We start from the raw sequence: 13,370 nt of genomic DNA on the forward strand, positions 1-13,370 counted from the left end.
ATATAAATTGTAGTTTTGTTTCAAGGATCGGTTCTAATTTTTGTTGGTGGATGTGTGCTTGTTTTCTTGATAAATTTCGGTTTCAATTGATTTTGTTTGTTAGTTTAATTTATTCTATTATTTAGATCATCACAAATCAAAACCCTCTCTAAATTGCATAACATATAGCATAAAAATCTAAACAAAATCTTTCTCGTGGGATTGACCCCTTGCTTGCTCTATACTATCTTGTGTGTTGTGTTTTAAGATAGGGTAATTAATTTGTGCAATTGTGACATCGCAACACCTTACCAAGTGGTCTAGGCATATTAGAAGAGATCTTTCACATGTCGTCTTGGGCCCAACTGAATATTCACCATAAACCCATAGGTCTGTTAAATGTTAATGGTTATTATGATAAGTTGTTGTCTTTTCTTAATCATGCTGTGGAACAGGAATTTCTAACATCTTCTACACGACAAATCATAATCTTTGCTGCTACTGCTAAACAATTGATTGACCAACTACAGGCTTGTATTCCTGTAATTGATACCTTTATGAGTCGCATAAATTGGTTATCTACAAAAGCCGTAAAAAGCTTAGATTAGATTTGAGCCTTCATTTGTGAATTTTTGTGTCTTTTGCTTTTATTATTATGTTTTGTTGTTTCTTATATTTGTTTAAGTGTGTTTCAGGCTTGTTAGTGTTCGTTATTTCAGGTGATATCTTCTATACTCTATCTTTCTACCTTAGAACATTGAGGACAATGTCTCGTTTTGGTTGGGGGGAGAGGGTAGTAGTTGATAAAAAAAAAAATTTATTTTTCATTTCATAAAGCATGTGCATAATTGTTGTTACTAGGATGGCAGAGTAAAGGAGTTCTTTTGTTAAAGTGACTCTTGAGACGCATCTTAGTAACCATTCTTAACAAGGTCTATTATAATACTTCCTGAAATATTCAGGTTTACAAACTCTCGTATTGTTACCACTTAATTCTGCTCATATACTTATTTAACATGTATTCTTAAACCTTAATTTACACACACACACTTTAACATATGATTGTGGGTTGCATATTGGATTATTACATTATTTATGTTCTTTTGTTAAAGGTAACAACTAAGGGAAAGGGATTGTATATAATTAAAAAGAAAAAAAAAAAAAAAAAAAAAAAAAAAAAAAAAAAAAAAAAAAAAAAAAAAAAAAAAAAAGAAAAAAAAAAGAAAAAAAAGAAAAAAAAATGATGATAATAAAAATGTAGATAAGTTTGATTTCGTAGCCTCCCTAACCTAAGCAATTAAGCCCGAAGGGGTGTTTTAACACCTAATACCCTAAAGTCAACTGACTTGGGAGCTATTGGCCCAACGCTTGTTACATGGGTTGAGGAGAAAAGCTTAAGGGAATCAAACATTGCACTATCTACATATCAGTATCTGCGACCCGAGTTACTAAGCTCGTAGGGGTGTCTTAACACCTAATGCCCTAAGACCAACTGGTCTGGGAGTCATTAGCTGAAAGCTCGTTACATGGGTTAAAGATGCATGATGTTTTTAAAGTATATGTATATAGAGTTAAAAAAAAAAAAAAAGACAAAAATAGTAATCCCAACCCAAGGAAGTTAACCTTAAACATTAGAACAAAAATTTTGTTTTCTTCCAAGAAAAGCCCCATAATTATGTGTTGATACATTGAGCACAAAAGAAAGGTTTATTAATATCTTGTTAAGAGGTATTGAGCAGATATATAAATTTAATGAGAGTTTGTTTATCTGGATAGACTAATGGAAGTTAAATGATGAATACCTTGCTTTGTGAAATTTGCAAATTTGTTTTCTATTTTAACGCTTTGATTACTAGGGACTAGTAATAAGCTGGTTGGGGGGTGTGATTAGTACTTAAAAGTGCATTTTTATCATGGTTTTATATCATCATTTTGCACTTGAAGTATCAATAACTCCTTAACTAAAATATGTTTTATTTATGTTAAACAGTTTGATTTGATAAGTCGAGCCCAATAGCGGGATGTTTTAGGGTTTACTATTTATATGTTATTCTGTCATTTTGAGAGGGACTTTTGATAATTAATGAAAAATTTGCAAACTTTGCATATGTCCAATTGCCTTTCTTCTCTTTCTTTACTTTCTCTTCTCAGCTTCTTCTCTAAAAACTTCTTTCTTTTCCTGGCTTTAATTCTTTTGTTTGTTGTTCCGCATCAAATTTGGTATCAGAGCATGGCTTTTAATTGTTCTTACAATTAAATGAGCCACGGGTTTATGTTTAACCCTAGATTGATCTAACAAAAAAGGAAAAAAAAAGCATACTGTTCTTATTACTATTCATCGGCACTGTTCATTATCGATCCTTAGTAGCGGCACCTCGCCATTAGCGGCACCTCAGGCAATCAGAATGGCAGACCCACCACCAAGAAGACTTGCACATCAGTCCCACAAAACAATCGACCATTCTACATCAACGCCGATCACAGCTAACGATCACAAGTCCACGCCGATTTATTGCCTTCAATAACCCGTAACGCCGCCACTACAACAGCTCTTTGTCTTCGATTCCAAATTTGCTAACCATCAGCCGCACCCCAGCAGCAGCACCAACCGCAACACCACCATTCACAGTGCCCTCACCTTTAGCAGCGACAACGAATTAACAGGCCCCTATCCAATAGTGACACTAGAGACACCATCGCCTCTTCCCTCACACCACTAGGCCCAAGCGGAGTCACGAAGCCCCGCTTTGTGTGCCATCACCGACAGCAGCGACAACAGTTCACAGAAGCTAGGGAAGCAAGAAAACAAAAGCTGCAAACATAATTAACCTAGCCATGTCATCACATGTCAGAGCATCCGTGGCATCTGCCACGTTATCAGTTCTTGCCACGTCATCGCCCCATCATCAGTTCTGCCACATCAGTACCCTGCCACATCATCTGTCTCATCAGCCTAATAAAAATATACTTTTAAGTAATAATCAATTGACATTTTTTTTTTGAAATACATTTTCAAAAGATGTCAAATTAGTTTAAAATCTAACAAGGTTGGAATTAAAATATTATTTATTCTTGTGTTTTAAAAGTATTTTTTAAAAAAAATAAAATTTATTTTATTTATTTTATATTTTTATATTGTTTTGATATACTAATATAAAAAATATTTTTAAAAATATTTTTTTAATACATATTTAAGTAAAAATTATTTAAAAAATAACATTTATCATATGTTTATAAATACCTACCTTGCATACCAGTGAGGCTAGATCGAGTTGCCAAAAAGCTACCCGTGGTAACTCGGGAAACTATCTAGTGTATAACTATGTATACACACCTCTCTCGCTCTCCATCTAGAAATAAATGGGTCCATACATATATACATATATATATATATACATGGGGGCCCTAGCTGGAGAAATCAAGAATCTTGTCACGCTTGTCGCTTTACCTTGTCAACACAACCGGCTATCATTGAAGGAGCAAACTGAGAAGAAGAGTGCTGTTGTATACCATATTATCAGTTTCAAATTTTCATTGCACACCCATACAACTCTCTTATAAAGCATATGATAAGTCAGACCATATTAGGACACATAACTTCTGATACATAAAGCCCAAACATATCTCATAACTGAGTGGAAAAGATGGCCAAGTTTTCTGTGTTGTTATGTTTTAGCCTGCTGCTGATTTTCGGGTTTCCAGCTATTGGCTCTGCAACAAAGGAAGAGATTGGGATGTATGAGCTCAAGAAAGGAAATTTCTCTATGAAACTTACCAATTATGGCGCACATATTATCTCCCTTCTTCTCCCTGATAAATACGGTACAGTTTTTCTTCATCCATTATTTATTTCTTGAAAGTTATTTGTTAATTCCTTATTTTGGGAACGTATGACATTGCATTTCAGGTTCAAGAAGATGAGTTCTCATGCTAAAGTTTTGTTTCTTTCTTTTGTCTTAATTAACAAATTAAAACAGGAAAGTTAGCTGATATTGTCCTTGGCTATGATACTATTAAGGAATACAAGGTGAGATTTGTTCTTCTTGTTCTTTCTTTTCCTCGTTTTTGCTTTGGTTTTATGAAGGTATATGATTTCTCATTCTTTTACAAATTGACCCACATTGTTGATTGTTCAATTTGTGTCTTTCTCTTTCAAGCCAATGGCACTCAGATGGGTTCTTCTGCAGGACCACGACTAGCAGCGCCAAAAAAGTTATTAAAATTCCATTGGGTTAAATCAGCTAGCTGTATAATTTGTCGTACTCAAATATGTTTCTTCTCGATAGTCTGATAAATTATTATTATTATTATTATACTTCATATTTATCACTTCAAAAAAAACTTTGTCGTGTCTGTTCACACTTGTCTGATTCTTCTTACAGTACCGGCCCCTCTTCGTCTTATCTCGTGCTGCATTTATTAAATATCATAGGTTGATGCATGTTCATACGACAACGCAGAGAATAATACCATGTGACATATATTAGATGTGTATCATCTCTTGGTTAAATTCAACAGTCAAATCTTTATCTTGGGAACTGCATTATTGAGTCTCAGCATGTGGTTTTTCCTTTGACTCCGTGGGATATATTTGACTTCAACGAACACATTAATTATATTACTTTTGATTTTTTTTTTTGGCTATTGTATTGCTGTGATGGATTTCATCTGTAACTTGTTTAGAAAGAATAATCACTTTTCTTTTTACTTTTAATTTTTCCAGCATCATCCATGTAAATATTTTCATGTCTATAACAGTCATTAAATCAATTTCTTTAATTGCTTTTCCACATGCAACGAATTATCTCTATGAAATTCCGTGGGATATATTTGACTTCAACGAACACATTAATTATATTACTTTTGATTTTTTTTTTTGGCTATTGTATTGCTGTGATGGATTTCATCTGTAACTTGTTTAGAAAGAATAATCACTTTTCTTTTTACTTTTAATTTTTCCAGCATCATCCATGTAAATATTTTCATGTCTATAACAGTCATTAAATCAATTTCTTTAATTGCTTTTCCACATGCAACGAATTATCTCTATGAAATTCTTGACTGATTCTTTTTAGTATGAACAGTCATTGGATGTTAGTGGTCAAAACATTGTCAAGGACAAAAAAAAGAAAAAAGAAAAAAGAAAAGAAAACATATCGGTAGCAGATTAATTTGCTGGCTCTTCGAGATATACGAGTGAAAGATGCTTTTAGCAGTGGATTTCTTAATGATGTTTTATTTACGTTTAAAAGAAAATCCATTTTCTTAAATATATCTCGAAGAAACTAATTTGTTTGTTATTGCACTTCATCCTATGCTTTATTGCCATTGTAAAAGAACTAGTTTAAATGGTTGGTGAGATCATGAAAATAGTTTTGGTCATTAAACCTTAAAAAACTATTTTAATTCAAAAGCTGAAACTACAGTTTTTTTTAGTAGTCATGCTCTAAAAGTTGCCACTTTGATTTTCTTTGTTTTCAATTCATAAATATCGGATTGATAACGTTGTGCAGAATGATTCATCAAACTTTGGAGCCACCGTGGGACGAGTTGCCAATAGAATTGCTGGTGCTCAATTTACTTTGAATGGAACTCTATATAAACTAGTTGCTAATGACGGGAAGAACACGCTTCATGGTAAAATATACATCTTACTACACCTTCGCTAGCAAAGTAGAATTTTTCCCCATATTGATTAATTTTCTATCAACTTGAATTGAAGAGATATATATCTTTTCTCTTTGTTTTTTGGCACTAATTGCTTACATGGATATCAGGTGGCCCTAAAGGATTTAGTAAGGTTGTTTGGAAAGTGAAAAAGTACAGCCCTGAAGGACGTAAACCTTTCATTGTCTTTGCCTATCACAGCTTTGATGGTGAAGAAGGTCAGCATAGTCTTTCAAGCCATAATTTTTCACACTAGCTACAGGCTCAACACATATATTTGCATGAGCATAAATGACACCTCCAACAGAAATTAAAGTTATGAATACATTTTTCATATACACAGGATTCCCCGGTGATCTCCATGTAATTGTGGGATACAAGCTCCTTGGAGACAACAAATTGCGTATAACAATGAAAGCAAAAGCTCTAAAAAAGGCCACTCCAGTTAATCTAGTTAACCATGCCTATTGGAACCTTGGTGGACACAATAGTGGTGATATATTGTCAGAGGAAATTCAGATCTTCGCTTCGCACTACACTCCTGTTGACAGCGAACTCATTCCTACAGGAGAGATTGTGACAGTGAAAGGAACACCCTATGATTTTCTCAAACCCAACACCATCGGAAGCAAGATCAACAAGCTCACTAATGGCTATGACATCAACTATGCACTTGATGGAAGTGGAAACGACAAGTTGAAGAAAGCAGCAATTGTGCATGATAAGAAGTCTGGAAGAATGATGGAGATATTAACAAATCAACCAGGTGTGCAGTTCTACACAAGCAACACTTTGTACCAGAAGGGAAAAGGTGGATTCGTGTACGAACCTCATGGAGCTCTTTGTCTAGAGACTCAAGGATTTCCTGATTCAGTAAATCAACCCAACTTCCCTTCACAGATTGTGAATCCAGGGACGTACTATAAGCATCAGATGTTGATTAAGTTTTCGAATTTCTAGATAATTCGAGACACCAAACTTTCACATGAAAAAAGCAAGATGATTGTGTGTTTTCAGAGTGCTTTTGGCATAGTTTCGAAATTGGAGGTCATTTGTACTTTCTATCATCTAAAGTCATGTGCTTATGTTGCTCAATGAAATCAATAATTGCTGCAGAGTGCAGAGATGTTGAATACTCCATATATATTAAACAATCTTCTTGGCCACCTTTCAGTACTGAAGGTGCTTTTCGCTTCATGGAAGTAATTGCGGTTGAGCTATTTTTAGGTTCGCCACCCCTAAAGGAATGTGCCAGAAATTTAAACCTCAGGTTTGAGATAGAGCTTCGAATATATTCCAAGCATTTAACTTTTAGAACCTGCTCCTTTTGATTGGAGGATCTAGCGTGTTGCTTTGGAAACTACAGGTTGAGTCCAACAGCATGTTCAACCCACTTTGTAGTGGCGAAGCTAGATAATTTGGCTAGAAAAACATATCAATAAGAACAGTTATATTTATATATGCTATCACCGCATGTATAAATTTTGATATGGAATTTTTATTTTTTTTGAATCTCTAACGGTTAAGACTATTATTGTTCTAATAACAAGCAATATAGAGACCAATTGGAATATTCTTTAATTCATTCCTAATTTTATTAATATTGCTATCTTAAATATGGAAGACAACAGAGCATGAGCAATCCTCTTACATCATCTGTTTTTATGAACTCAACCCTGTTAAGATGCATAGGATAATAAATCCTGCCACATGTTGGAGGTTTTGGTGGGGACACCAAATCCACACTGTAAACTATACAAGTATATGGACGGAAATGATATAGGATGGTTCTGTCTGTCATGCTTTGATTGAGAGACTAAGCCCATTTGAGTCCATTTCATTGTTATTTTGTTTATTCAATAATAATAATAATAATAATAATAAGAATAATAATAAAGAAAAAGAAGAAAAAGCTGATTGGGGGGTGTGATTAGTACTTAAAAGTGTATTTTTATCAAGGTTTTATATCATCATTTTGTACTTGAAGTATTAATAACTCCTTAATTAAAATATTTTTTTATAATAACATGTCTAATAATATAAGATACCTTTAATTTGTGGTAAATATTCATTTAAAATGCAGGCATATCACATAAATGAAAGGATTGCTTGATGGATTTAAGAACTGAAATTGAATGGACAAAGAGATGGCCAAACATAGAAAAGAGATGTTGGTGCAGTTCAAACCAGAACACTGTTCTGCAATTGGATCATATCTGGAGCTATAGATCTCAGATTTAGGTCTATTTTATATGGATGGAAAGATAAGGCATAGGCCTACAACTTTCATATGGAGCCCAAGATTTAAAAAGGTCATTTCCAAGTCCAAATTATAGCAACAACAAAAAAGTTTGAATTTGTCCTCCAACTCGCGCACTGTTCAATATTTAGCCCATATCTAGAGTTCTAGGAGTCAAATGACCTCAATTTTTTTTTTCCTGGAAAGATGAGAAAATTTTCTATAATTTTCATGTTTTCAATTAGTTTTAATTCTGACTTTATCAATGATATGTTGGAAAGAAAAGAGAAGATAAGGATTGTCACTAAGTCAAGAGTTGACCACCTACTCATCAATTAGTCATCAAATCAATAATTTCTAATTTTGGCCTATAAAATGAGGCATTTGCCTACATTTAGGCATCTTGGTTTCCAGATCAAGATCATTCTCTTGCTTTCTCTCTTTATATTTTTGTAATGCTTAAGTTTTGCTTTCACTAATATCAAGTTTATGCTTTTCAATTCCTTTCCTTTACTTAGCTAACTTTTATCTTATTTATGTTTCTATTTTGTTTATTTATTTTTCTTTCTTTTATTATGTTTAACTAAGTTTATTATATCAAGGTGAAAAGGTTACAATAATGGTGTAAGAATAAGTATAGTGTAAACTTAATATGGACTTTAATATTTGATACTAACATGTTTTGTATTTTTATCTTATTCACTCTTTAATACTTTGCTTGTTAGATAACTAATCTAGATTTATGTTGTATAACATTTGGTACAACAAATACTTGACACTCTCATAGCCTATACTGTATGGTATAACTGACACCTGAGTTATGAAAGGAACTTGATTTGTTGTTAATATAAGTTATAATCATGAATACCTGACTAAATTTACAAGTATTAACATTAATCGAATAAGATGACTAATATAATCATTTTAACAATTTATAATCTGATTAGAATCTTCTTTGTGTGTGGTTTCCAATTGAGTAATAAGAGTTTATACTATACTTGTTTGACATACCATTAGTGGATTCTCTAACTTTGACATTTATTGTTATCATTGTTTAATCCTTACGTTAATCTTTCCATCTCAAAGTTCTTATCAACTTCTTCTTCTTCTTCTTCTTCTTCTTCTTCTTCTTCTTCTTCTTCTTCTATTTAGTATTATTGTTATTGTTATTATTATTACTACTACTATTACTATTATTATTACTATTACTACTACTACTACTACTAGTATTATTATTATTGTTGTTGTTGTTATTATTGTTGTTGTATTATTGTTATATATAATTTATATAATTAACCTCCCTGTGGTTCAACCCAGTCTTGCCGGATTATTTATTACTTCAACACTCCTATACTTAGAAGAAGACATCAATCTTTTAGTTGTGTCATTTATATTATTAGATATGTTATTATAAAACACGTTTTAGTTAAGGAGTTATTGATACTTCAAGTGTAAAATAATAATATCAAACCTTGATAAAAATATACTTTTAAGTAATAATCAATTGACATTTTTTTTTTGAAATACATTTTCAAAAGATGTCAAATTAGTTTAAAATCTAACAAGGTTGGAATTAAAATATTATTTATTCTTGTGTTTTAAAAGTATTTTTTTAAAAAAATAAAATTTATTTTATTTTTTTATATTTTTATATTGTTTTGATATACTAATATAAAAAATATTTTTAAAAATATTTTTTTAATACATATTTAAGTAAAAATTATTTAAAAAATAACATTTATCATATGTTTATAAATACCTACCTTGCATACCAGTGAGGCTAGATCGAGTTGCCAAAAAGCTACCCGTGGTAACTCGGGAAACTATCTAGTGTATAACTATGTATACACACCTCTCTCGCTCTCCATCTAGAAATAAATGGGTCCATACATATATACATATATATATATATACATGGGGGCCCTAGCTGGAAAAATCAAGAATCTTGTCACGCTTGTCGCTTTACCTTGTCAACACAGCCGGCTATCATTGAAGGAGCAAACTGAGAAGAAGAGTGCTGTTGTATACCATATTATCAGTTTCAAATTTTCATTGCACACCCATACAACTCTCTTATAAAGCATATGATAAGTCAGACCATATTAGGACACATAACTTCTGATACATAAAGCCCAAACATATCTCATAACTGAGTGGAAAAGATGGCCAAGTTTTCTGTGTTGTTATGTTTTAGCCTGCTGCTGATTTTCGGGTTTCCAGCTATTGGCTCTGCAACAAAGGAAGAGATTGGGATGTATGAGCTCAAGAAAGGAAATTTCTCTATGAAACTTACCAATTATGGCGCACATATTATCTCCCTTCTTCTCCCTGATAAATACGGTACAGTTTTTCTTCATCCATTATTTATTTCTTGAAAGTTATTTGTTAATTCCTTATTTTGGGAACGTATGACATTGCATTTCAGGTTCAAGAAGATGAGTTCTCATGCTAAAGTTTTGTTTCTTTCTTTTGTGTTAATTAACAAATTAAAACAGGAAAGTTAGCTGATATTGTCCTTGGCTATGATACTATTAAGGAATACAAGGTGAGATTTGTTCTTCTTGTTCTTTCTTTTCCTCGTTTTTGCTTTGGTTTTATGAAGGTATATGATTTCTCATTCTTTTACAAATTGACCCACATTGTTGATTGTTCAATTTGTGTCTTTCTCTTTCAAGCCAATGGCACTCAGATGGGTTCTTCGGCAGGACCACGACTAGCAGCGCAAAAAAAGTTATTAAAATTCCATTGGGTTAAATCAGCTAGCTGTATAATTTGTCGTACTCAAATATGTTTCTTCTCGATAGTCTGATAAATTATTATTATTATTATTATACTTCATATTTATCACTTCAAAAAAAACTTTGTCGTGTCTGTTCACACTTGTCTGATTCTTCTTACAGTACCGGCCCCTCTTCGTCTTATCTCGTGCTGCATTTATTAAATATCATAGGTTGATGCATGTTCATACGACAACGCAGAGAATAATACCATGTGACATATATTAGATGTGTATCATCTCTTGGTTAAATTCAACAGTCAAATCTTTATCTTGGGAACTGCATTATTGAGTCTCAGCATGTGCTTTTTCCTTTGACTCCGTGGGATATATTTGACTTCAACGAACACATTAATTATATTACTTTTGATTTTTTTTTTTGGCTATTGTATTGCTGTGATGGATTTCATCTGTAACTTGTTTAGAAAGAATAATCACTTTTCTTTTTACTTTTAATTTTTCCAGCATCATCCATGTAAATATTTTCATGTCTATAACAGTCATTAAATCAATTTCTTTAATTGCTTTTCCACATGCAACGAATTATCTCTATGAAATTCTTGACTGATTCTTTTTAGTATGAACAGTCATTGGATGTTAGTGGTCAAAACATTGTCAAGGACAAAAAAAAGAAAAAAGAAAAAAGAAAAAAGAAAAGAAAACATATCGGTAGCAGATTAATTTGCTGGCTCTTCGAGATATACGAGTGAAAGATGCTTTTAGCAGTGGATTTCTTAATGATGTTTTATTTACGTTTAAAAGAAAATCCATTTTCTTAAATATATCTCGAAGAAACTAATTTGTTTGTTATTGCACTTCATCCTATGCTTTATTGCCATTGTAAAAGAACTAGTTTAAATGGTTGGTGAGATCATGAAAATAGTTTTGGTCATTAAACCTTAAAAAACTATTTTAATTCAAAAGCTGAAACTACAGTTTTTTTTAGTAGTTATGCTCTAAAAGTTGCCACTTTGATTTTCTTTGTTTTCAATTCATAAATATCGGATTGATAACGTTGTGCAGAATGATTCATCAAACTTTGGAGCCACCGTGGGACGAGTTGCCAATAGAATTGCTGGTGCTCAATTTACTTTGAATGGAACTCTATATAAACTAGTTGCTAATGACGGGAAGAACACGCTTCATGGTAAAATATACATCTTACTACACCTTCGCTAGCAAAGTAGAATTTTTCCCCATATTGATTAATTTTCTATCAACTTGAATTGAAGAGATATATATCTTTTCTCTTTGTTTTTTGGCACTAATTGCTTACATGGATATCAGGCGGCCCTAAAGGATTTAGTAAGGTTGTTTGGAAAGTGAAAAAGTACAGCCCTGAAGGACGTAAACCTTTCATTGTCTTTGCCTATCACAGCTTTGATGGTGAAGAAGGTCAGCATAGTCTTTCAAGCCATAATTTTTCACACTAGCTACAGGCTCAACACATATATTTGCATGAGCATAAATGACACCTCCAACAGAAATTAAAGTTATGAACACATTTTTCATATACACAGGATTCCCCGGTGATCTCCATGTAATTGTGGGATACAAGCTCCTTGGAGACAACAAATTGCGTATAACAATGAAAGCAAAAGCTCTAAAAAAGGCCACTCCAGTTAATCTAGTTAACCATGCCTATTGGAACCTTGGTGGACACAATAGTGGTGATATATTGTCAGAGGAAATTCAGATCTTCGCTTCGCACTACACTCCTGTTGACAGCGAACTCATTCCTACAGGAGAGATTGTGACAGTGAAAGGAACACCCTATGATTTTCTCAAACCCAACACCATCGGAAGCAAGATCAACAAGCTCACTAATGGCTATGACATCAACTATGCACTTGATGGAAGTGGAAACGACAAGTTGAAGAAAGCAGCAATTGTGCATGATAAGAAGTCTGGAAGAATGATGGAGATATTAACAAATCAACCAGGTGTGCAGTTCTACACAAGCAACACTTTGTACCAGAAGGGAAAAGGTGGATTCGTGTACGAACCTCATGGAGCTCTTTGTCTAGAGACTCAAGGATTTCCTGATTCAGTAAATCAACCCAACTTCCCTTCACAGATTGTGAATCCAGGGACGTACTATAAGCATCAGATGTTGATTAAGTTTTCGAATTTCTAGATAATTCGAGACACCAAACTTTCACATGAAAAAAGCAAGATGATTGTGTGTTTTCAGAGTGCTTTTGGCATAGTTTCGAAATTGGAGGTCATTTGTACTTTCTATCATCTAAAGTCATGTGCTTATGTTGCTCAATGAAATCAATAATTGCTGCAGAGTGCAGAGATGTTGAATACTCCATATATATTAAACAATCTTCTTGGCCACCTTTCAGTACTAAAGGTGCTTTTCGCTTCATGGAAGTAATTGCGGTTGAGCTATTTTTAGGTTCGCCACCCCTAAAGGAATGTTCCAGAAATTTAAACCTCAGGTTTGAGATAGAGCTTCGAATATATTCCAAGCATTTAACTTTTAGAACCTGCTCCTTTTGATTGGAGGATCTAGCGTGTTGCTTTGGAAACTACAGGTTGAGTCCAACAGCATGTTCAACCCACTTTGTAGTGGCGAAGCTAGATAATTTGGCTAGAAAAACATATCAATAAGAACAGTTATATTTATATATGCTATCACCGCATGTATAAATTTTGATATGGAATTTTTATTTTTTTTGAATCTCTAACGGTTAAGACTAT

General features: G+C 33.0%; 2 protein-coding genes across 2 annotated transcripts; both read left to right on the forward strand.

Annotated features, from left to right (window-relative positions):
- The first annotated feature begins 3,409 nt into the window (after positions 1-3,409).
- Positions 3,410-6,822, forward strand: LOC105140910 (aldose 1-epimerase-like). Its single transcript, XM_011047954.1, has 5 exons — positions 3,410-3,801; positions 3,957-4,006; positions 5,493-5,616; positions 5,757-5,864; positions 5,990-6,822. The coding sequence occupies exons 1-5, from the start codon at positions 3,624-3,626 to the stop codon at positions 6,604-6,606; spliced, it is 1,077 nt and encodes a 358-aa protein (XP_011046256.1). The 5' UTR covers positions 3,410-3,623; the 3' UTR covers positions 6,607-6,822.
- A 3,042-nt stretch (positions 6,823-9,864) lies between these two features.
- On the forward strand, positions 9,865-13,019 carry LOC105140911 (aldose 1-epimerase-like). The gene is made up of 5 exons (XM_011047955.1): positions 9,865-10,225; positions 10,381-10,430; positions 11,685-11,808; positions 11,949-12,056; positions 12,182-13,019. Exons 1-5 carry the CDS (start codon positions 10,048-10,050, stop codon positions 12,796-12,798), a joined length of 1,077 nt encoding a protein of 358 aa, XP_011046257.1. The 5' UTR covers positions 9,865-10,047; the 3' UTR covers positions 12,799-13,019.
- Positions 13,020-13,370: the final 351 nt, after the last annotated feature.

The sequence above is a fragment of the Populus euphratica genome, unplaced genomic scaffold (assembly GCF_000495115.2).
Source record: "Populus euphratica unplaced genomic scaffold, PopEup_1.0 scaffold136.1, whole genome shotgun sequence".
Taxonomy (NCBI): Eukaryota; Viridiplantae; Streptophyta; class Magnoliopsida; order Malpighiales; family Salicaceae; genus Populus; species Populus euphratica.

Coding starts and splice junctions, on each gene's coding strand:
- LOC105140910 (XM_011047954.1), top strand. CDS start 3,624: ATGGCCAAGTTTTCTGTGTTGTTATGTTTTAGCCTGCTGCTGATTTTC. Junction 3,802..3,956: donor TCTTCTCCCTGATAAATACG/GTACAGTTTTTC, acceptor AAATTAAAACAG/GAAAGTTAGCTGATATTGTC. Junction 5,617..5,756: donor CGGGAAGAACACGCTTCATG/GTAAAATATACA, acceptor CATGGATATCAG/GTGGCCCTAAAGGATTTAGT.
- LOC105140911 (XM_011047955.1), top strand. CDS start 10,048: ATGGCCAAGTTTTCTGTGTTGTTATGTTTTAGCCTGCTGCTGATTTTC. Junction 10,226..10,380: donor TCTTCTCCCTGATAAATACG/GTACAGTTTTTC, acceptor AAATTAAAACAG/GAAAGTTAGCTGATATTGTC. Junction 12,057..12,181: donor CAGCTTTGATGGTGAAGAAG/GTCAGCATAGTC, acceptor TCATATACACAG/GATTCCCCGGTGATCTCCAT.